Source organism: Antedon bifida, chromosome 7 (genome assembly GCF_963402885.1).
Source record: "Antedon bifida chromosome 7, ecAntBifi1.1, whole genome shotgun sequence".
Lineage (NCBI taxonomy): Eukaryota > Metazoa > Echinodermata > Crinoidea > Comatulida > Antedonidae > Antedon > Antedon bifida.
The window spans coordinates 4,175,378-4,197,691 of record NC_136232.1 but is presented as its reverse complement, the minus strand read 5'-3'; the positions used below and the strand labels follow the sequence as shown (position 1 = coordinate 4,197,691).

At 32.3% G+C, this 22,314-nt stretch overlaps 1 protein-coding gene across 3 annotated transcripts in view; it reads left to right on the top strand.

Annotated features, from left to right (window-relative positions):
* Positions 1-521: 521 nt before the first annotated feature.
* Positions 522-22,314, top strand: part of LOC144848869 (recombining binding protein suppressor of hairless-like) — a 32,963-nt gene continuing 11,170 nt past the window's right edge. Inside the window, exons 1-2 of one of the 3 annotated variants that reach the window (XM_078705807.1) lie at positions 522-690; positions 13,250-13,644. In XM_078705807.1, the coding sequence (XP_078561933.1) occupies positions 13,401-13,644 (244 nt within the window). In that variant the 5' untranslated portion in view covers positions 522-690; positions 13,250-13,400. Of the gene's footprint in view, positions 691-3,762; positions 3,875-13,249; positions 13,645-18,631; positions 18,750-22,314 lie in introns of those variants that run through there. The other 2 variants (XM_078705809.1, XM_078705810.1) reach the window with 2 other exon arrangements.

The window sequence follows — 22,314 nt, the reverse complement described above, 5'->3', positions numbered from 1 at the left end:
TTAACTGTAATTTCAGTCGATAGACTTTCGTAAAATATCCTCTTTTTTAGAAGGCCGTCGGTCGTGCTTTATAATATTAAATATCATAAAACATCTTTTGGTAGGCCTACAATAAGGATTGTATAATACTTTATTAAAGATGTATTGTTGTCCCCAAAAGCGGCTATAAATTATGAAATAAGGTGGACAATTGCTATTGCTTGTTTAATTTCAGTTTTTTTCGCTTTGCTTAAAAAAATAAATAAAGAATTGGACCGCACCGGATTTTGTGCGTGCCATCGATAAAGGTTAATTGGTCAACAAGTAAACAAAATATAAATTTTCCCGTAGCCATATAAAGTATAAATTATCTTCATAGAATTTCATGGAGTATAATTTTACGACTGTTGAAACACATATGGGTGTAACCATGCATTTTTTTTCTACATTGGCATCCGCCCTAAATCGCATAATGTCACTCCAATTTGACCACGCCCTTTTCAATAACTTTCTCCAACTTCTGAGCGATCCCTCCCCTGACCTCGATACATCAACAAAAAGCAGCGTGGGAAACTCTCACAGACATCGCTGTGATTTTTGTCGGAATGAGGGCGCATGTTTTTTCACACAGTGACACTTCACTCGCTTTGTTTTGGTAGCCAGAAGAAAGAAAGAGTAAATCTCGAGATTTGCACATTTTTTCAAATCAAGGTAGGCTAAAATCTCATTAGATTTCGTAAATGACAGCTGCTTTAACTAATGCTATAGATTTAACAGGATTTTAATCTATATTTGTGGTAATATGTTAGTTAGAAGTTTAAGCACTTACTTATCAGAAAAGTTTGTGGTGGACGGGCGTGATGGGGTATGTGGTAGGCCTGCAGTGGAGGTGGGAGAGGTCAAGCAGCCCGGTGCTGCCCTGGGTTGATAAGCATTGCGTCGTGGTTGTATCACGCCTAGAATTAAATCGTGGATGGACAACAATACTTACATATGACAGTGGCAATTTTAAAATAATTTCTTTTCACTCAAAACTAGCTAGCCTTACCATGGCATGGCCTTACTGTACATAAGATTTCTGTCAGTATATAAGCTCTGGTGGTAAAAGTACAATAATCTATTAATTTTTGGTATAAAAAATAACATTAATGTGTGATGTGTAGTTTGCTTTTCTTCGTTTAAGGGCCTTTCACACCTGTTCCGGCACGGTTCCGGTCCGGCGACGGAAAATCCAATCGAACGTCAGTGTTTCGTTTTCACGCGGCTACGCGCATATCGATTGGCGCATAGCCGCGTGGAGCGTCGTGAAAACGAAACAGTGATGTTCGATTCGTCGGACCGGAACCGTGCCGGAACAGGTGTGAAAGGCCCTTTAGTCATTGAAAACACACACATGTCTAGTTATCTTTTTCACTAAAGTGAAACTACTTACTATTAGTATTGTAAAGTAAAACATTTGAGCATCTTGAGGAAAATATGTGCAGCGGAACACAAAACATAATTATTCATTTGATTACTCCTAGTTATTATATACTTTACTACTACAGTACATTAAAATAAAACATTTTAAAAAGGGATATACAGTAGCTTGGTAAGGTTCTTTGTATTCTCAGTTACAGTTAGGACTATTAATATCTTAACCAAGTGTAAATGGATTTATTTAAAAATAATACTAATTACTATAATTAATATAATTGCAATGAAGCATCTTCTTGATCATCACACCTACCCCCACCTGATAGCGCATTAATGCAGGGCCGTAGCCAGCATGAGCCAGAGCCTAGCTTACTACCACCTTATAAACTGACAAGGGTATTTTCTCTTCCAAGTAGAGAACTAAAAAGTAACAGCAACTTTGAAAACCCCTCCAAGACAGTGGTAGATTTGCTTTACCCGACTGTACATAATACAAAAGTAAATACATTGCATTTTCGTGGTTTATATAGCAGTTAAACAAACCCTATGAGGCATTTATTGCTCAGGAGGGTTTTTTGGAGGTGCTTTTAATCGAGGGAGGAGTTTATTTAAGAGGGAGATTTTTCTTTATGAAATACCTACCCAAATAAATGCCCCTTTCTTGATATGAAAAAACTACAATACAATTTTATTAATGAAAAAGTGATATGATTATAAATTACAGAACAAATTGTTTGTATATCATCTACAGTTGAATAATTGTGATATAAATATACTGTAATGCAATGTGTTATAATACAGTATTGTGTTTACAGTGTATGAATGTTGTGGGACATTTATTTGATGAGAAAAATGAACATTTATTTGAGGAACTGGACATTTTCCCAATGACATTCAATGGAAGAAAGATTTTTCGAGGTGGTGTTTATTTAAAGCAGGGTTGTTTATTTGAAATCAGTACACAGGTGCGGATTTAGCCCCCCCCCCCCTTTCCCCCTAAAATGTAACTTTTTAAAGTAAAATAATGACTATTTTTTTTTTTGCAACCTGACGGATATTTTTATCATTTATGAAATATTTAGCCCCCCCTTGATAAAACTGCGCAAACCTTGGCCAAACTGCGCAAAACCCTGCTAAAACCTCCTTTAAACCACTGATTATTGATTAGGTCATAACTACAGTAGAGACAATAAAATGCCTTTTTAATTGGTTTGAAGGAGGTTTGTGCAGGTTTTTTTAGGGTTTTGCCAAGTTACCCCAAATTTCCACCTCATACAGTACAGTAACTGTACCTCTGAAAGGGCTCAAGAACCATTTTGCTCTCCTAATTGGTGGTAGTTTGGTTGAAATTGTTCTTTTTTGCTAAACTTACTGTTAATTTACTGTTTGTACATTGTAAGGCAACTGCTTTATATTAAAAAAAAATATTGCCTAATGTATACAAACAAAGTAAGACATAATTAACATTTTCGTATTAATATTTATCCTTTTTTTCTTTATTATCAAAAACTCATTTTATTGTTGAAATTGTAACATGATGATTGAAATGAAACAATCTTAGCTTTAAATTTTACTGATAAGTAGGTAGGCCTAAAACAGCAGCTTTCATCATATAAAATAATATTCACAATATTTGTAGAAAATCTGTAAAAATGATATAAATTATTACATAATGAAAACAATAATTTATTAATCTCAGCTGTATATTTTATTCATTTTATATTTTATAGTAAAACAAAAAATGTTTTGTAGTGTTTGATTTGAATTTATTAGGAAAATCATCATAAAAAATAACATAAATTTCTGATATTACAAATAAATACGTTTTATAAAAGATTTTCCAGGATAGCCCAAAAAGGTTATTAGCTTTTTTCCATTGGGATAATTTAAATCTAAAATAAATAATCTAAAAGTTACAAAGTATTGCATTAAACACATAAATATAACAAATATAAAATAATATATTATATAAACAAGTTAATTAAAAAATTGACTAGTTATTTGGTTGAAAAGTAAAGAATGGGATTTAAGATTTTTCTTAAAATTATTCTTGTAAATATTTTAATTAATATTCACAATATTTGTAGAAAAACTACTGTACAAAATGATATCAATATTACATTCAATAAAATTCTCAAGAATTATCTCAAAACAGGACATCTTGGATTCCTCTTGTTTTCAGTTCCAATTCTAAACATTATTAGAGGCTTAGCAGTAGGAGGAGGCTCGATACACACAAGAGCTGATATCCCTTTAGTTGATTAATCAAGTGTAAAAGAGTTCCCACGAGCTTGCTTTTTCACTACACAATTGTGTGCCTTACTTCACAGCGTGGGAAAAATGGCGGTATGAGGCCATGACAATTTAATATTGCGTTATATGTATAACTGGAAAATCAAAGTCAACAGAAATACAGTATGTTATAAACTGAACAATTTTGTGGATAAATTTTGCAGTTTTGTTTGGAAATTAGTATATAGTAAGTAATCTAGGCAATACTGGTATCATTTAATTACTATAGGCAGTTCAATGTTGTTGACTTATAGTACAGTTGAATATATACAAGTACATTAATATCTGTGCTTATTTACAGTACAGTTTACTATTGTCAGTACAGTTACTTTATTCATATTTTATAGTACAATAGTAAATGTTATTGTTTTGTAGGTAATATAAATGAATTTGAGTTAAACGGTATTATTTATATTAAAATAAAAATGTAAAAAAAACAATTATTATAGAACTCACTATATGTTTCATAAATGTATTTGGTAAGGGAGAGATTTTTCAGAACACAAGGGTGTCCAAAAGGAGGGGGTTTTACAGTATTTTTTACTCAAGACAATTGGACATGCAGTATTGGGTCAGACTAGTTGACTGATAACATTTTACCTTCAATACACATAGGATTATACCAAAAAGGAGAGGAGTTTTCAGGACCCTTAATAAGGTGTCCCAAAGAAGGGTATGTTTTCTAGACAGCTTGACCAGCCCAATGGTTTCTATTCTTACTATAACACAATATTGTATTGATGTGGCTTTGAAAGTTTTCCCTGTCTTGTTAGCCTTTAGAGTACAGTATGTGCCAACAAACTCTCAGCAATCCCTAGGTATGGTCAATTTGGACATTACAAATCATCGTCTTTATTTAAAATGAGTAAGTTACACTTTATTAATTACAAATTGAGACTCCATCTAGAATATCAATACTCCTGTGTACTGTAACCAAAAGGAACAATTGTCATTAAGGTACTGTATATCCTCGTCACTGCTAAGGGTTAACTAAAGGCTGCTTGATGGTAGACTTGTCTCCCCCCCCCCCCCCCAAATTGTTATGATTTTAAGGGTTTTAAAACTTTTGATTCAACTAAAGTGATATTTTCCCTGGCTCCGAAAGATTGAAAAGAAATGTTGTACGTGGGAACCCACTTGTTTATGTGCATTGTCAATACCATAGAATATTTGGCTGATCTGTAAATTTGAAACCCCCTGTAATATTTGGCTGCCCCTAACATCAGAACCCATATCTTATTTGGCTGACACTTAAATTTTGAACCGTGAGAAAAACAAACTTTGAGAATTAGTTGAGTCATGACATTCACAAGGTTAGCATGTAGTTTTTTGGTAGTGTGACATTTGGATTATCTTTTACAAGAAAAATCATATCATTTAAAAGGTCCAAACATCCAAAATACTCTTCTTTCTAGACTATTTTTTGAAATGTTTTAATGGATTTTGTCACCCTTACACAGTACTGTAGCTCTTTAATATCCATCCCCACAGACTTTTCTTGCTACTGTTACATACATTGTAAGCATTTTAAATATATTAAAATTGCATGCATGCTGTGAAAGTCCTACTATACAGTACTGTGTAAGAAACACTGCCATTGATACAGTATGGTATTAACTTTTAATTGCAGAAAACGTCCATAATTTTGTGAACAATTTGACCCAATTACGGATGTATAGAAATTAAGATAAATACTATGAAAAAACACGCTGTACTACTCAAACTACCCACAATTTAAATTTGGCCCTAAATTATAGATAAACTGCAACGCAATTTGTATATAATACTGTATGGTCAAATCAATAACCCAGTCAGTGAAAGTGCCTGTTCCCCCCGATCGTACGAGCGTTACAACAAATCGTGTTAGTTAAGAAAGTCCCAATCCATTGAACATTGGTGTGTGAATTTTAAAAAGTGGGGTCCATTTCATAAAGAGTTTGTTTACATAGTGTGAGTATAAAAAATGGGGTGCTGTATCCATTGGTTGGTTTGTGTTAGCTTTAAGGAATCCATAGAGCATTGGTGTGTGTGAATTTCCAAAAAGGGCCCCATTTCTTAAAGTGTTTGTTTACATAATGCGAGTATAAAAAATAAGATATTCATTGGTTGGTTTGTGTTAGAATCCATAGAGCATTGGTGTGTGTGAATTTCCAAAAAGGGCCCCATTTCTTAAAGTGTTTGTTTACATAATGTGAGTATAAAAAATGGGATGGGATAGTCATTGGTTGGTTTGTGTTAGAATCCATAGATCATTGGTGTGTGAATTTAAAAAAGGGCCTCATTTCATAAAGCGTTTGTTACATAATGTGAGTATAAAAAATTGGGTGGGATATTCATTGGTTGATTTGTGTTAGCTTTATTAAAGGATCCATAGAGCATTGGTGTGTGAACTTGAAAAAAAAATAAGGGGCACTATTATCAGAATAGACAGGATTTTTTTTAAAATAAAACCTCCTCCACATAAAGTAAATCTGAATGTACAGTTCATTCATTGTTATTTGACATCCATTTGTGTTTATACAGCATAAACAAATAAACAATAATAGTAAAACTAAGTGTATTATTTTTAGTTGTGTATGGGTGACATGATTCTTTGTGTTGTAAGACAAAATTTCTAACAGAATAATTGCAGAGAACCCCTCCTTTGGGATACCCTTATTCAGTGGACAGTATTAAGGGGACACTTTCCAGTGAAACAAAAGAGAGGGGGAAATATATTGTACCTGTATGTTTTCTGTATAATCAACCCTTATTCTGTATAGCGGCCATACAGTATTAAGGAGTTACTTTGTGTTGCTCGAGGGCCCCTAGGTTTAGCTAGTGGATGCTCAGAGCCGTTACGCCACTGGATAATAGTTTGTATGGTTTTGTTTTATAGTGACTAGTTTATATTGCACTAATAATAATTCCCTTCCTTTCAAATATTATTATGGATAAAAATGGAGAAAATAGTAATGCCTACAGATACACTATAAGTAGAAAGTGTATTGTATACTGAGTGATTTTTACCCTATCACTTTAATATCCCAGGGTAGCTGTAGCTCTGTATAATGTAATAGATAAAGATAAACTGTTATTAATATTGTGGGAATGATACAAGATAAGAACACACAATATGTTATTTAGAAAAGAATTCTGTCGAGTTTAAATAAGTGTACTTTGAAGTTTTGAAAGTCTATTTTATAAAATGTAATAAACATTAATACATTAATAAATTTATCAGTGCACTTGACAGAGAATGATTATCATGGCTACCTTTTACCTGGATAAACTGTTATTGGCCCTTTTCCAACTGAGAAGAGAACATCAGTATTATGGTCAACTAAAGTGACTTCAATCCGGCGTATTCTTATTGCCCGATTAGTGCAGTCACATAGTATATGCTGGTCCCCCCCCCCCCCCCTCCATGTTTGCTCACTGTGCATGCTTTCTTGAAGACATGTTTACCCTCGAAAAGAAATGATGATGGTGGTTTGTTGGGAGACTCATCGGAGGGTATAGTTCATCTACTATACCATTTGTGGAGAGGGGTGTTTAATGAACATTTCTGCTTTTCGAGGAGAAAGGGCTATTGTCGGATTATCCAGGTAAGCTACTGTAGCACTCATAGACTACCAACACCACTCTTGGTTTGTTTATTTTAGTTCTCTTTCTTATTCTATTTAATTAGTCTATGATTTGATTGATACAGTATCTATTTGTTGTACTGTAGAGTATAGAAGTAATAGAATTTTTTTAGTAGCAAGCAAAAAGTAAAGAATCTTGCATGACAGTTTAGAGATCCAATTTGTTTATCTTGGCTTGGATTTGAAATGGAAATAGCATTATTGTAGCTGTAGCTTTTAAAGGTAAGTGAACTTGCATAGCTAGCAGATAAAACATACTATAATCTAGTTCACATTTACTGAGAATTCTCTGCATAATTACTGTGGGAAGAAAACTGATTTGTTAATTGTGCGTGAGAATTCAGCTGTCATGTAAAAATACTGCATCATCATTCCCCATGAGAAACACAGGTAAAGGCTGACCTGTCATATATATTATCAAGTCGGTGCTTTTTGTATGGAGGATGATGGGAAGCGTGAGAAAGAAATTTTAATGAATCTGGAAAGTACTGTTGATGATTGGAGGAAGTTGGGGAAGGGGATGGTACTGTTTAGAATATTCGTGTACAGTACAACTGAGGTGAATTACAGTCAACTCTATAAAAACCGGAATCTTATGGAAAAACTTTTCTTCAGTTCAAAAAGGTTACAAATTCTTGTATATACTATTAAAAACAAATTCACAATTTACTAGAATTTCTGGAAAACCAGACTATTAGGCAACCTAGTGTGTCCTGTATTGGGATTTGACTGGGTTGAAGTGATAGCGAGATTGTTTTAGGCTTGATAGATCAACCAGCCCGTTTGAAAATTAGAAGAACACCGATCTGTACATATGGAAGTTTGTCCAATAAACTTTCATATAGTATAAACACATTTTTTTATTTCTATTTTTTAATAACTTAAGATATGAAAATTATTAAATTTCCTTGTAACCTTCACACTTTTATTAGGTTAATTGGACTTGCCGTTTGTGCTCCAAAACTTTAATTAAATGCTTCCATACATTATTGTTCGATAATTACTACTATTGTTTCGTTCACAGAAGAATGTTATGATCAAATTCTGTAATGAACAAGAACCATTCCCATGAAATGGTAATTATAAAATGTATTTCTTGACTGTAAACTGTTTAAACATAGCTTATTATAAACTGCAGCACACATTTAGAAATACTCATATGCTTTCTCATATTTACAATCTGAATAGAACACTATTACAAAAATGGGTAATATAAAAACAACAAATTAGAATTTTTTTTTAAATTATTAAGAAAAAAATGGAAAAACATACATCTTATTTTAGATATAATTTTCTGCATAATTACCAGAAAGCCAAGTTTTAAAATGTTCAATTATTATTAAAATCTACTGCAGTACACTCTAGGTAATTGCAGTACAAACAAGTATATATCTATGAGAAGAAGGTACAGTAGTTATAATGGAATCCAGAGGATCCTATGGTGGGTCGGGTGTTGAAGTTAAAAGTAGGTATCCTCATCCACTGCCACCCAGCACAACAAACATAATTGTTTATTGGTGCATATTATTAACTGAGAAGATTTCGAACAGTTGCATCAATAAATCAGTAATTGAGCGGGTATTGATTTTTTTCCAGTACTCTAGATGGATATCGGTATATCTTTAATTTGATTACTGTTTCACCCCTTTTGTAGCTGTGCAGTAAAGCCAAGTTTCAGTATAGTATCAGAAACCAACATTATTGTATTATATTGTTTTCTTAACATCATTGTACAGTACAACATACAGTAGGATAAAAAAGCAATTGTTACTAACACTGTATACCAATACATTTTCAAAGCATTGTATGCATTTGATTTTGTCCAGTATTGTAAGGTTTGCTTACTACTATACTGTATAACACTAGGGTATGACAGTTTTACAGACAGTCTTTTCTTATAGTGTAAATTAATAGCCTTTTCACACTACAGGTTTAATACTGCCAAGTGATGTATGCATTGTGTCCTCATGAGTGAGATATTGCATGAACTTTAGTTGACATGAATCTAGAATCAGTGGGTGGAGAGACCCATGCTGGTCATCAAATTACATGCTCAATAGACCTGTCAGATAATTTCTTAATTGACCGATAGATTTAGTTACTTTTTGAAATGTGAATTACCTAAATCATAGGCCTACCCATCTAAAGTAAATGGAGGAATAACCTGCGACTAAATTGCGCAACAAAACAATGCACGTCCACTGCAAACAATTTGACCAATCACGATGCGATGGATTATTTAACTTGTCTCTTGTGATTGGTCAACTATAGTAGGTCATTGCAAACAAACTTTTTGGTGTGAAAAGAATTTTTGGGAAGTATGTTTGGTTTAGTGAAATTGTTTTGTTAAGTAATTATGTGTTGTTTGGGTTGGAAGATTGGGAAAATCTTGTCTTTAACATTTTTTGTAGAAAGCAGGACAAATACAGTACAGAGTGTACAGTTAGTATTTCATCTTTTTATATATAATCAATCATACTGTAGAAAGCTACTTTGGTATTTGAATTTGATACAAAAAAATGTCCCCTGCACTACAGTATCTGTGATAAAGCACATTTAGAAATCAGACCATTGGAATTGTTTTTATATTCTTTGACATGTTCCTCATACACATCGCTTTTAAATTTTCCTTAAGAAAGACACTTTGCCTACATTTTCCATTCTATTTTAAGGTAAAAACTACATTTTTTGTAGGAATAAATCTTACATATGGGCCTACTGTGATAATTATTTTAATCTAATAATAATTTAAGCAGCCTTCCTGCTATAAATACTGGTACAGTACTGTATTTATATTTTGCTTCTGTTTTGTACCCTTTTTTGGTACAATAGAGTTGATCATGAAGAAGATAAACAAATGAAAGAACTGTCAACTAATTCTGCAACGCTACTGTAGGTTTAGGCCTACAGTACCTATAGCTGGGATACAATATCTGTATGTTACCGCTATAACCGGCCGGGAGTAGGGCTACAAACTAGCCTAACTGTATTATACATTGTTTTTCTCTTTTTTAATATCATACCATAGTGTAAATTTAAAACAAGAAATGACCTGCTTTAATACAGATATAAATATTGTCATTATTATCATGCCAGGTAGTATATTATTATTACGCTTAGATAGACAAATCTATTCAACTGGACTTACTTGTGTTAATGTTTTTAAAGTAATATTTTGACAAAATGTCAAAAATTGCAGTAATATAGTGTCTTTAAACATACACCAAGTAGGTAATTCTTATTTCCCCCTTGACGCCAATCATGACAAATTAAACTAAAATAGCAGTTTTCAGATATACCAAGTAGGAGGTTCCCTAATTGTCTGTTACATGGAGTGTGTTTTCTCACGCCTGACCTTGATTACATACCAGGGCCTCTAGAGAGCCTGAGAAATAGGTCAAACAATAAACTTACAGGTAGAGAGGTCAATATATCTAAAGGAAGAAAGTGTATTTGGGGGTTTACTAAGAAACTCCTGATAAACATGATCGATCACTTTTACCTTTACTGTTGAAACAGTACAGTCAACTACTGTACATAATAATGAAGGATTTGACATACCCTGTAGTACAGTACATTATATACCATGATTAAAGTAAGGAATATTATTTTAAAACTGAGAAAGACATTTTACTTAACCTCATTAACTTCATACTGTAGAACTGGGGTACAAAAACAGCATGGATTTATAATCATACAGGGGACATCCCTATTAAGGGAACACTTTCATGCAAAACGAGGGAAAATTCTGTATATGTTTTTACACTACAGTCAACTCCCACTCAGTGGACACCCCTATTAAGGGGACAGAGACACGTTTGTGTGCCAAATGGTTGATTTAAGGAGACAATATTGTTTTTTCCATCACAAAATCAACAAAAAGGACCAAATAGTACATACAGTATTAAAAAACACTTAATTATGATACTTTCTCTGGCTTGAGACTTTTCATTGGTGAAACGTCGTCTGCTAAAATTTCAATTCTTAATTTCATATTATAGTCCATATCAATCAATTTTTTTTTTTTTTCCCTACAAATATTAACAGGACAATTTGAATACAAATTTCTTTAGAAATATATGTACAGCAGATTGTTGAAAAAAAGTGTAGTTTTGTCATCTTTAATTGCTTTTAAATGGCAATTTATGACTAGTTATTGGTGGTAATGCTGGATTCAGTGAGAAGCCACACAAAGTGTAACCAGGTTGACTTTGATTGATATTGACTGCAAGTAACTATACAAACCTATAGGGATAACCATATGAAAATAAATATATTTTTACCAGCTTTAGTTTAATAATAAATGTTGACAGCCTGGGTATGTGTTTACTACTAAAAGCATCATCTCAATTTCATAAACAGTTCATCATGTGCTGTTGGTTTTAGCATAGCAACTACCTGGTTTTAGCACCTTCAGAATACTAACTTGATCTCATATACTTTAATTTTATATGTTGTGCTAGATACAAATATTAATAAATAACTATTGTTTAATTGAGACCTTGTATTATTACCAGGGCCAGGCAAATAAGAAAGTTAGTTTTACATCAACAAATTTTGAAGCCAGATTTTTATTTTCACATAAAAAGAATGAAGGAATGATTTTCCTAAGTGAATACTACCCTATTTTGTAGTTTTTAAAAGGAATTGTAAGGTGTGCATGTCGGTGTCACCCACTGCAGGATGTAAACATCTTACGGATCGTTACGAAGTATGTTTTCTATTCTCGTTTCAATGTCTAGAGAACAGTAGTAGAAATTATAAATTTAAATACATTTGTTTTATCCAAAATCTCGGGAGAAATTACTGTACATTGGGAGAGTGGGAGATGACGCTAAATATCAGGAGACTCCAGCCATTATCTGGATACTCCCGAATCAGGAGACTGCCGAGTAATGAGACTCTCGCCATTATCGGGAGACTCCCACTATTATTGGGAAAATTTGCTAGCGCATATCATAACAATAATAATCCTTGTGTACGTGGATGTATAGCATTTAGACTTCCCAGGAGTAAATTTACTAAACTGTAGTAAAGTTGAAGTTACTTATACAAAGAGCGTGCACTACAGCAAACTGCTACTTCATAGCTTACTTCCGACCCATAGACGTTTGAACGTCTTTTTATGTCTAATTGAGTAATTTTTTTATCTTGATGACAGTTGATAAATGAATATTGAAATTCATAAAGCCTACTAACTTTATCTCAAAAAGTATTTTAAAACATGTTATTTTGAGGTTGATTTGAACCTAACAATGTGGTCAAATGGATGACTGCACAGACTTTTAGCAAGTGGAGTGAAGTGATGGTAATTTCAATGTACAGTGTGTTGATTTTACCCAACTAATATTTTATTCATTGGAGTGTTGGTGGAATCTGTTGCATTTCCCAAGGCCATGGTACTTCTGTAGGTAAAAGTTGGTGGTAGCCTACTATAGCAAAATATATACTGTAAGCATGTGATTTGGTAGAAATTGCATGTCAACTGAGTCCTTCAGTATTTGTATAGTACTAGGTCTCTGATCCACTTTTAAAATCAGTTGTATATCACAAAAGTGTTTCACATTATTATCACAGAATATGCAGTCCTTTTTGTCTAACTAATTGCTTATACAGTCAATTGTATAGGTCTAGCCCATTGAGCTGCAAATTTACAGTCTTTAAATTACCACACCCTCAATTGAAATCATTGCAACAAAACAAATTGAAAACAATTGATATGTTGTAATCAAACATTTACTGTAATGTAGTTGTTCTATCTTTATGATTGTACTGTAATTACCATATATCTTTTCGTCTAACTTGTAACTTAACTGTAATTTAAATTAATACTATTATCGTGACACTTGGTGGTGCTTTGTACCAAGTTGTACCAAGATACTCTCTTTTTTTCCAGATACAAAATTAATATTAATGATTTTTTTTCTTCACCTCAGGTTGAAATCAAAACAATGGTTTGATTTGCACATTGCATCGTGTTAAAACAATTCAGTCATCTCAGGATTTTAAATCGGTGTGATTTGTAAATTATGCTCGAAAGAATCTAAAACGGTAGAGGCACAACGCAAAACTCCCCCACGATTTGGGATGAACCCAAATAGGCATTTTGTTAATGAGACCATATTTGAAGATCATGAACATTTTACTGCTTCTGCTGCCGATCTTACCTCAAGTTTTCAGCCGCGGTTGGTTGATCACACACGACAGATGAATGGACACGCGGAGATCCAGCCTCCAGTGGCACATTCTCATCCGTACATGCAGAGAGCGATGTATCCGATCGTATCATACAGTACCAGCAATGTAACAATCGCTGAAGATTTGAGAAACCGTGAGTAGTACTATATTATTTAATTTTTAAATATTGTAAATATTGATATTACAAATACTGGTATAAAGTGAACTTAGCAGTTTAATAATTTTAAGTTACAGAATCCTTAAAATATTACTAAAATGGGAAAACCTTGCACAAACCACCTCCTACAAACAACTACTTGAGGTTTATGCAGTTTGCGTTTGGTTTGCACAGTTTAGCAATACCCAAATCAAGTAAGAGGAGATACCTTCAGGAACCAACAAAGTATCTCCACAGGAAAATATTGTATCCCTACTTAGGAGTTTCCCCTACCTAGGGGTGTTCCTCCCTAGGGAGTGTCTGTGAATAGAGGTGTCTCTCAATGGAAACACACCCTAATATAAGCACATGTTCTTATGCTTAACATTAGGCTTATGTAGTATTATAAGAACAATTTCTACTTGTTACTTGGATTTGAAGATGGTAAATCATCAAGCTAGTACTTACCTAAGTCAACTCTCCCAATACCGGACATCTTTGGTCTGGGCTAGCTAAACGTGTCTGGTTTTCAGGAAAGTCTGGTATTCGGAATGCGTTTTAATCAGGAAAATGAACTTAGGACTGTTTGGACTTCAAGAAAAGTCAAGTTTTGGGAGAGTTTCCGGTTTTCAGAGAGAGTCCGGTGTTGGGAGATGAGAGTTGACAGTATAAATTTTATTAAAACCTTTTAATAATGTCTGTTTTTTCTAAATGAAATATAAAAAGCAAGAATATAAATTTCATCATTAATTTCAGCTGTCGTCACAATTTTCAAAGTTTTTTTTTTTCATTTCAGACATACAAATTATAGTACTTTGTATGATACTTTAAAGTTCATAACCTTTTTCTGTAATCTTTGTGAATACTGTAATGGTAAACTGAATTGTATAAAAGGCATAGTAGACTAAACAACTATAAACTACACTTACTACAAAAACAAGTGCATAAAACTGTATTTTATATCAAGAGCTACAGTAGATCAGTTTATATGTAATCACCATTTTTATAAATTGCATCCAAGACTGTTCGATAAAATCAAATTTCTCATAGAAGTTACAAATTAGTTTTTATACACTTAACTGTACTAACACATTTTTCCACTCTATGTTGTTAATTTGTTTTTCCTTATACAGTAGTATAGGAAAACTATTAAAATGATTGAAAAAATTGCAACAGAATTTATTTCCCCACAATGCATTTCTATATTAGGTCCCTATATGAACATACTATTAAAAGTCTAGCAAAATCCAGGTAGATAAAATAGGTTTTTTAAATTTAAACAAAATTGCCACCAATGGAGAAAATGCCTACAAATGACCAAAGAACATAAATGATAAAATTCTCTATCTCAGTACTATGATGGCAGCTGAGGCACCATGCACATACACCCCTTTATATTTTACTTTTTTATTCACCAGGCTGTTGGTCTTGCCTTTGGTATGAAATTAACCCCCTCTGTATAAGCACAGAATCAATTCTAAACCAGCCGAATATACTGAAATTTAAATAATTAATTTAAAACCATAAAGGTGAGGAAATCTGTGAGAATGAAAAAAAGTTGCCCCAACCAAGATTTTAACCCGGAACCTTCTGCAGATGTCCTAAACCATTAGACCACTGGTGCTTTTTGATGGTATTGTTTAAATTTGATATGTCTAGTTAGTAAACAAACCATATTGCTCCAAAATGTCACGAGGGAAGGGATGTGAACAATGTTTTTTTGTTTGTCCTAAATGCTAGGAAATCACTCCTTGAAGCTCTGTCTACACTATCATAAAAATGTGATGTGCCCATATATCATGATGATATCATATCACTACTATATTTGGGAATATCACTACCATATTTTGTCAAACTAGGTTGATAGTGTAGACAGTGCATTAGTCACTATTGTTCTGTTCTGGCCAATCTTTCATTGAATATTCCAATGACCTCCTGAGAAGGCTTATAAGGATTTCTATTTTCACACACTGCTCATATTACAGCACAGTATTGACAACCTAATGAGTGAGTGATCAGTGACATTTCCTTAATTAATAGCCGAACTTTCAATTGTGACCTTAATGTCATAATTATTACTAATGTTCAGTAATTGTTACTGTAACCTACTTCTACTGGCATGTCATAAACAAAGGACCTTTAGTTGTATTACTATTATGATATGTGCACTTTTAAATAAAGAATAGACCAGCTTGGTAACTTTTAGTCTATTACGTGCCTAGCTTACCTGGATAAACCGATAAATGCCATATTCTCCTCGAAGAGCGAGATATACTCGAAAAGTAGAAAATTCATTGAACACCCCTCTCTCTAAATGGTACAGTCCACAAACCTCAAGTGGGAACATCCCTACAATTCACCATCATCATTTCTTTTCGAGACATGAATTTGACTTAATTCAGTATCTTTGTAATTATTAAAATAAATCTGGTTTGACTGTATTGTATTTGAAACAGTGATTTATATAATTTATTCCTTAAATATTATTTATATAAGTTATATAATTTATTTTTTAAAATAAATAATAGAGAAATATACATAAATCTAACTAAACTCTTGTATGCTTTATCTACTGTATCTAATTTAAGATTTCTTTTCATTACAAATTTATTCTTTATATTTGATAATCTTTGGATCTTTTATTTTTAATTTTTGTTTGTTTGTTTTCATCCATTTTTTATTCTAAAAATAAATGTATTATTTGTACAGCCTCTGATGAAATTGTTGATTAGGTATTTTGTTAATTTTGTATTGTACTGTAATTATATTGAAAGCCAAGTTTATAAGATGAATCAGATATCACGAATAATTAAACAAATAAAGTCAATGTCCAAGTTAATTATGTCATTGATAATGATTAATTTCTAATAATCACCACCTGTTGTTCTGTGTTATCAATATTTGATGTAGTTTATAAATAAATCTAGTTACTGTATTGTAGCCATTGTTAGCCACAAACAGTGTTACTAGTTTTACATGATCTATAATCATAATGATGATGATCATCATCATCAGTAGCAGCAGAATAATCTTCTCGGAGAGAAATAGATTCAATGAGAGTTTATCCATGTATGCTACTGTAGGCACGAATTGGAATTGCACTATGGCTATATTGAGTACGCAGTGTTGTATAAACTAAAACTTCTCTCACATGCAATAGTTTCAATCAAACCCTCGTGACACCTCTTCATATCCACCCCCTCCCCCACCTCTTCTGTCTCCCGAAATTTGATAACATTACTGTAGCATTTAAAAGGATGTTTTATACCTGATGCAGTTAGTAAAAGAATCATACAAGAAAGCAAAACCTGATTAGGAAAATAGAAACAGTGTTAAAAGAATATAAAGTGAACTTTCATTGATTTGTTTTATTGATTAAATTTAAAGACCAACAAAAGAAACAAGCAAAATCAATGCAAGCCACTACCTCTCAATTTCACTTGTTCTTTATTATTGATTTTACATTGTTGTTTAAAGATTGAAACAAAAGCAACATGGTACGTAGTATAGCATTATAATTGAAGTTTTTTTGGCATTTTTTTTGTATGGTGGTTGTAGGCATTTAGACACAATAAAAGAACTTTATCAGTTTGAATTGTTCCATTTTTATGCTGTTGTAGTTAAGATTTACAACCACTGACAGAACCGTATTTACTTTTTACTTTTACAACCAAATAAAAGACAACATGACAGTGAAAAAAGTCTTCTTCATGCCTACTTAAACCGATTTTTTCCTCTTTACATTATTATACATTTATTTCAAGCAATTTTGTACTGTTTCGCCCACCCCACCCAACCCATGCATACAACATGTTGCTATCCAATGAGACTTTACATACAATGAAAGCTGCAATGGTCTAAGGAGGATGTCTGCATATCAAGCAGAAGATTCTGTGTTCGAATTCCGGTTGGAAAACAGATTTCCCTGTTTCTTTATGTGTTTATTAATTATTTATTTCAATCAGTTTGGTTGTCTTTATTTTCTTTCAAACTATTATCTTAACACTTTATAGTTATATATATAGTAGTATAGTAGTATAGTCTTTGGTTGACATTGCAGATAATTTAAATCAATTATTCTAAAATTCAGAATACAATCACAATAGGTGATCCACCAAGTGCAGATCAAACAACTTTGAAAGAAAATACATGCTAGTATAAACAAAAGATTTTCGATTCAACATGAAATGTTTGTTTTTTAACCATATTAAAATTTAGTAAAAGTTGATTTTTAAATGCCAAATTATTCACAAATTGCTTATACAGTATTTAGAATATTCAATATATTACTAAATTATTATTTTCAAAATAACAATAACATTGAAATAAAAACATTACTTAATTTACAGTGTGAATTATTATTAATTATTTTGTAAATTTGTAACTTGATTCTATAATTATTAGCTTGATTTGTGATTTTGTTATCTTCAGCTAAAAATTCATTAATTCATATATTCTCAATTTCTATCATATTTTTAATTACCAGTGACCTTTTAATAGCAATTTTATTGGTTGATAATCGCCTATTTTTATTCAGCTTTGTTTTTATTGTTATGAAAAGTATTGGAAAAATCACTTTTTTTTAAAAGGCAAGACTGATTTGCATATGAATGACAGAGCCAGGACAATAGACGTAGGTCCAATTTGAAGCTGCCTTTCAGTCCTGCACCAGTTACATGTAATTAAAAAGATTCTCTACGCCTGACCTAGCAACCATCTTGAGAACAATACACAAGTAAAAGATCAATACACATGCAATCAATTGGTAACAGGATGTGTTATGCATGTTCAGGGGCCTTGTGCTATTTGCACACTTACCGCAACTGGTTGCCACAATGCCCCAAACATGTTTAACAATTTATGGAGCGTGAGAGATATCTTTGAAAGAACAGCTGGGTAGCTTTGAACAAGGCAGTCGCTTATCATCTCTTTATATATTGTTTGCCAGCCTTACCATATCATGCATATTATTATTAGTGCTCACGTTAGTTAGGTCCATGTTAGAGGTTCTCTGCAAGCAAGCTCTCGAAATAAGATGGCTTACGGTACTTGTAACTCGTTCTTTTCCTTCGATGACTTCAATTTCCCTTTTGTCGGGGAAGGTAAGTACAGTTAAAAGAATGCTTTTAATTTTAACTCTAAAATCAATCAACTGTAGGTTTTTATAAGCCAATATCACTTCCAGCATATGCGAAGTGATTTTTCCTCTCGTGATCTGTCGACGCAACAAAATCCCAACCTTCTTGATATTCATAGCTTTGCATTGATTCACCATGAAAACACTATTTGCAGCATTTATAGATTTGTGTTTTAAAACATATTCCATTGATTTTTAGCCATAACACATCGGTTAAATTTCTCACATATACACTTGTACAGTGAGAGCGTGTCTCATACATCGGCCTGTTAATATGGATAGTGGGCTTAAACCTGCTATATTCCCAGATGTATTGATTTTGAAAATATAGCATGTAAAATTATCCATTTATTTCACATAATAACCAGTAATGAGATTTTATTTGTCCATAATGAATATATTTGGATCTGTTATTTTAGGCCATTGATTTGGAGTCAAAAACTATATTATACAGTTGGCCTAAATTGTATATAAATTTAATTTAGTCATTTCTTATACAGTAAATTTTATACTTACATAAGAAGTGAACAATTGTTTCAATCAAATTTTGAAGCCTCATTACTTTTTTTGATATTTTTTTAAAAAATAAAATATAAAAATTGCTTGATCATGTTTTTAAGGTTTTTAAACAACAACTGGACTATTATCTGTTTTTTTTTTCCTTTTCTCTAAGGCAGTAATTATTTAAAATATTGTACACAATACGACAGAGAAACAAATAATTATTAGGATCAACCAACTTTATTTTAATAATTTATTGCAACTTTTCATTGCATTTGTCATGTCTAATATATTTTTGGTAAGACAAAGCTCTTAAAACATTCATTTTTTGCATCATGTATCTGTAGAGAGGGGCCAAACACTTTTAAAAAAATATGGCCTAAACAATAAAATCAAGTCTATTTCATGCTTAGCTTACGTGGATACACCAACATTGGCCTTTTCTCTCTGAAAACAGAGCTACAACTCGAATATTTAAAGACACCTTTTTAGATCTAATTTAAGATCACAAACTATATTTAATGTAAAAATAATACTATATGGTCCTATTCAATCGATCAAGAGGCCAAAACAAATGGAAGACTCAGCGAAAATACCGGGTTTTCCCCAATTTGTATTAACGGAGTCTGGCTAAAATAGAAAGACAATTAACGCAGCAACTATACAACGTCGGGCTAGGTATATAGCTAGCGTACTACGATGTTCGTACATTACCGATGTTTACCAGCTAGGCCTACAAAACAGGACAAGACAGTCCACGAGAGGTCATTCGCCACGAGCTACTTAGGTAGTGCATTGTTTCTCACTTTTTATCATAATTTACCATAAAACATACATTTAAGACAAGGAATGACTTGGTTTAATGTTTTTAAAGTAATATATATGTATTATTTTTACAAAACGTCACAAATTGTAGGGAAGGTGTCTTTAACATTTTATTAAACATCCCTATTAGATAATGGTACTGTACATTGTATGAACCCTGCCTTCAAGTGTTTCAATTATCAATTATGTTTAAGTTCTTCTTCCTTTGAAAGACCAATCATGCCATTATATTTTAGTTAAAACTGGTTTACTAAAGGATTTAAAGCTTGGAATTCAGAACATAAACAAGATGTTGAGTCAGTGAACCCATTAATCATGCCATAGGATGCAACACAAGAGATGCTTCTATCTTCCTACTGTCAGGTTCTTGTACAACTTTAATCCAAAAACACATTGTTTATATAATCTTTACTCAAAAGATATGCGTACTGTACCTGGAGAAAACATGCTTTTCTGTACATGAAGTAACTGAAAACAAAACATGTATTGTCCCCCAAAAACATGAAAAAAAATAAAGATTAATAAAATCAGACTTTGAATAGATTATTTTTTAGCTTTATTAAAGTTAATCATTTCTGTAGAAAAAAAACTGAAAAATTATATTCACTTGGTGACATTAAAATGGTATATTCAACAGAAACATTTTTAAGAATTAATTTTTCAGGGGGAAAATACATCTTTAAAGTGTGCTACCCTATATCTAAAATAGGACTTCATATTAGTTTACTATAAGTATGTATTTGAAGATTTTGAAGATTTAAAATAATTTCAAAGTCTGAAAAAAAAACTGGGAAATTATCTTGATTGAGGGTACAGTATAACAATTGTTTAAAAGTGTATTTAGTATAAGAATTTTTATTTTTCTGGAAATCAAATCAGATTCACTTTATTTATTGACTCAAAAAAACAAAATAAATATTCTACTGAAAGTGTCACAGGTGTTAAAAACATATTCCATGCTACATGGAATATAAAATGAATAGTATAAAGCTGTGTCTACACATACAAACAATTTTTTTTTAAAGTGTGAAGTGCCCAAATAGTGGTATGCTTAAATATGGTAGTGATATGACATCATCATGTCCTTATGAAAACTAAAATAAGAAACAGTTTTATTGTTCTATTGTAGTTGTTCTCTCAATAATTATTACTGTGTATAATACAATTCTTTGTATAGGTTCATCGTAGGGTTGTGCCACTTGTACTTTCTCTTGTAATGTTTTATTTTGTACATAATATGGTTGACCTTTAAATACAAACAAAATGATGATAGTATAATGTTATTGTTAGATAATCCTGTTACTGGGAATGTAATAATAATGTGGGAATATTTTTTCATAAAATAACTATTTAAACATTTCTAAAAATAAAAAAATGTTCTAACATTTAAAGAGAAACAACAATTTAACCACAATTTCATTAATAAATCGACACTTCAGGACATGATCTTAACACTTTCAATATCTCTTTGAAGCAAACAAATCCAGAAAGCAAAGAAGGATGTTTCTGTCTAAAAATTGAGACCTAAACATACAGTTAGCTAGAATATGGCTAGTTATTATAATGTGGTTTCTTTATATTCTAACCAGAACTATTTATATCCATTTTTTATAAACTGTGATGTTTATAAGGATCATGAAATTTTCATTGAATCGGTAATAGCTGGGAAAATTGACTGGAATCTGTTTGGGAATTTTACATATCGACACACAGGGGAATGTCCGTCTTTAGCCTTTTGTTGTCTGATTGCGTAGATATCCAATGAAAGTTGCCATGGAGATAGAACTTGACTATCCGATTGTGGGAACTCTAATCTTTTGATTCTCCCATTCCGAATAGCAAAACACAAACATTGAACAAGCGAAGAATTATAAATTATTAAAAACAAAAAGTACTATCTCTTATTTGTTTATTGATTAGTGTATGTACTTTGCGAGGAAGTTGGTTAGTGCAGCTGGAGGTGTTCTATGGCCTCTTGACCAGAGGGTTACAAGTTTGAATGTCTTGCTGTCCACTATGGCTGTATCTTTTCTCAGAGATAACATTGCAAATATATCTGAACAACTACCACCCGGACAGCTATCCCTTAGAAATACTACCTCTCAAGACAACTACCCTTCAGGACAAGTAACCCCTACGACAACAACTATACCTTAGGAAAACTACCCCATAGGACAACTACAGTACCCATCTAGGACAACTAC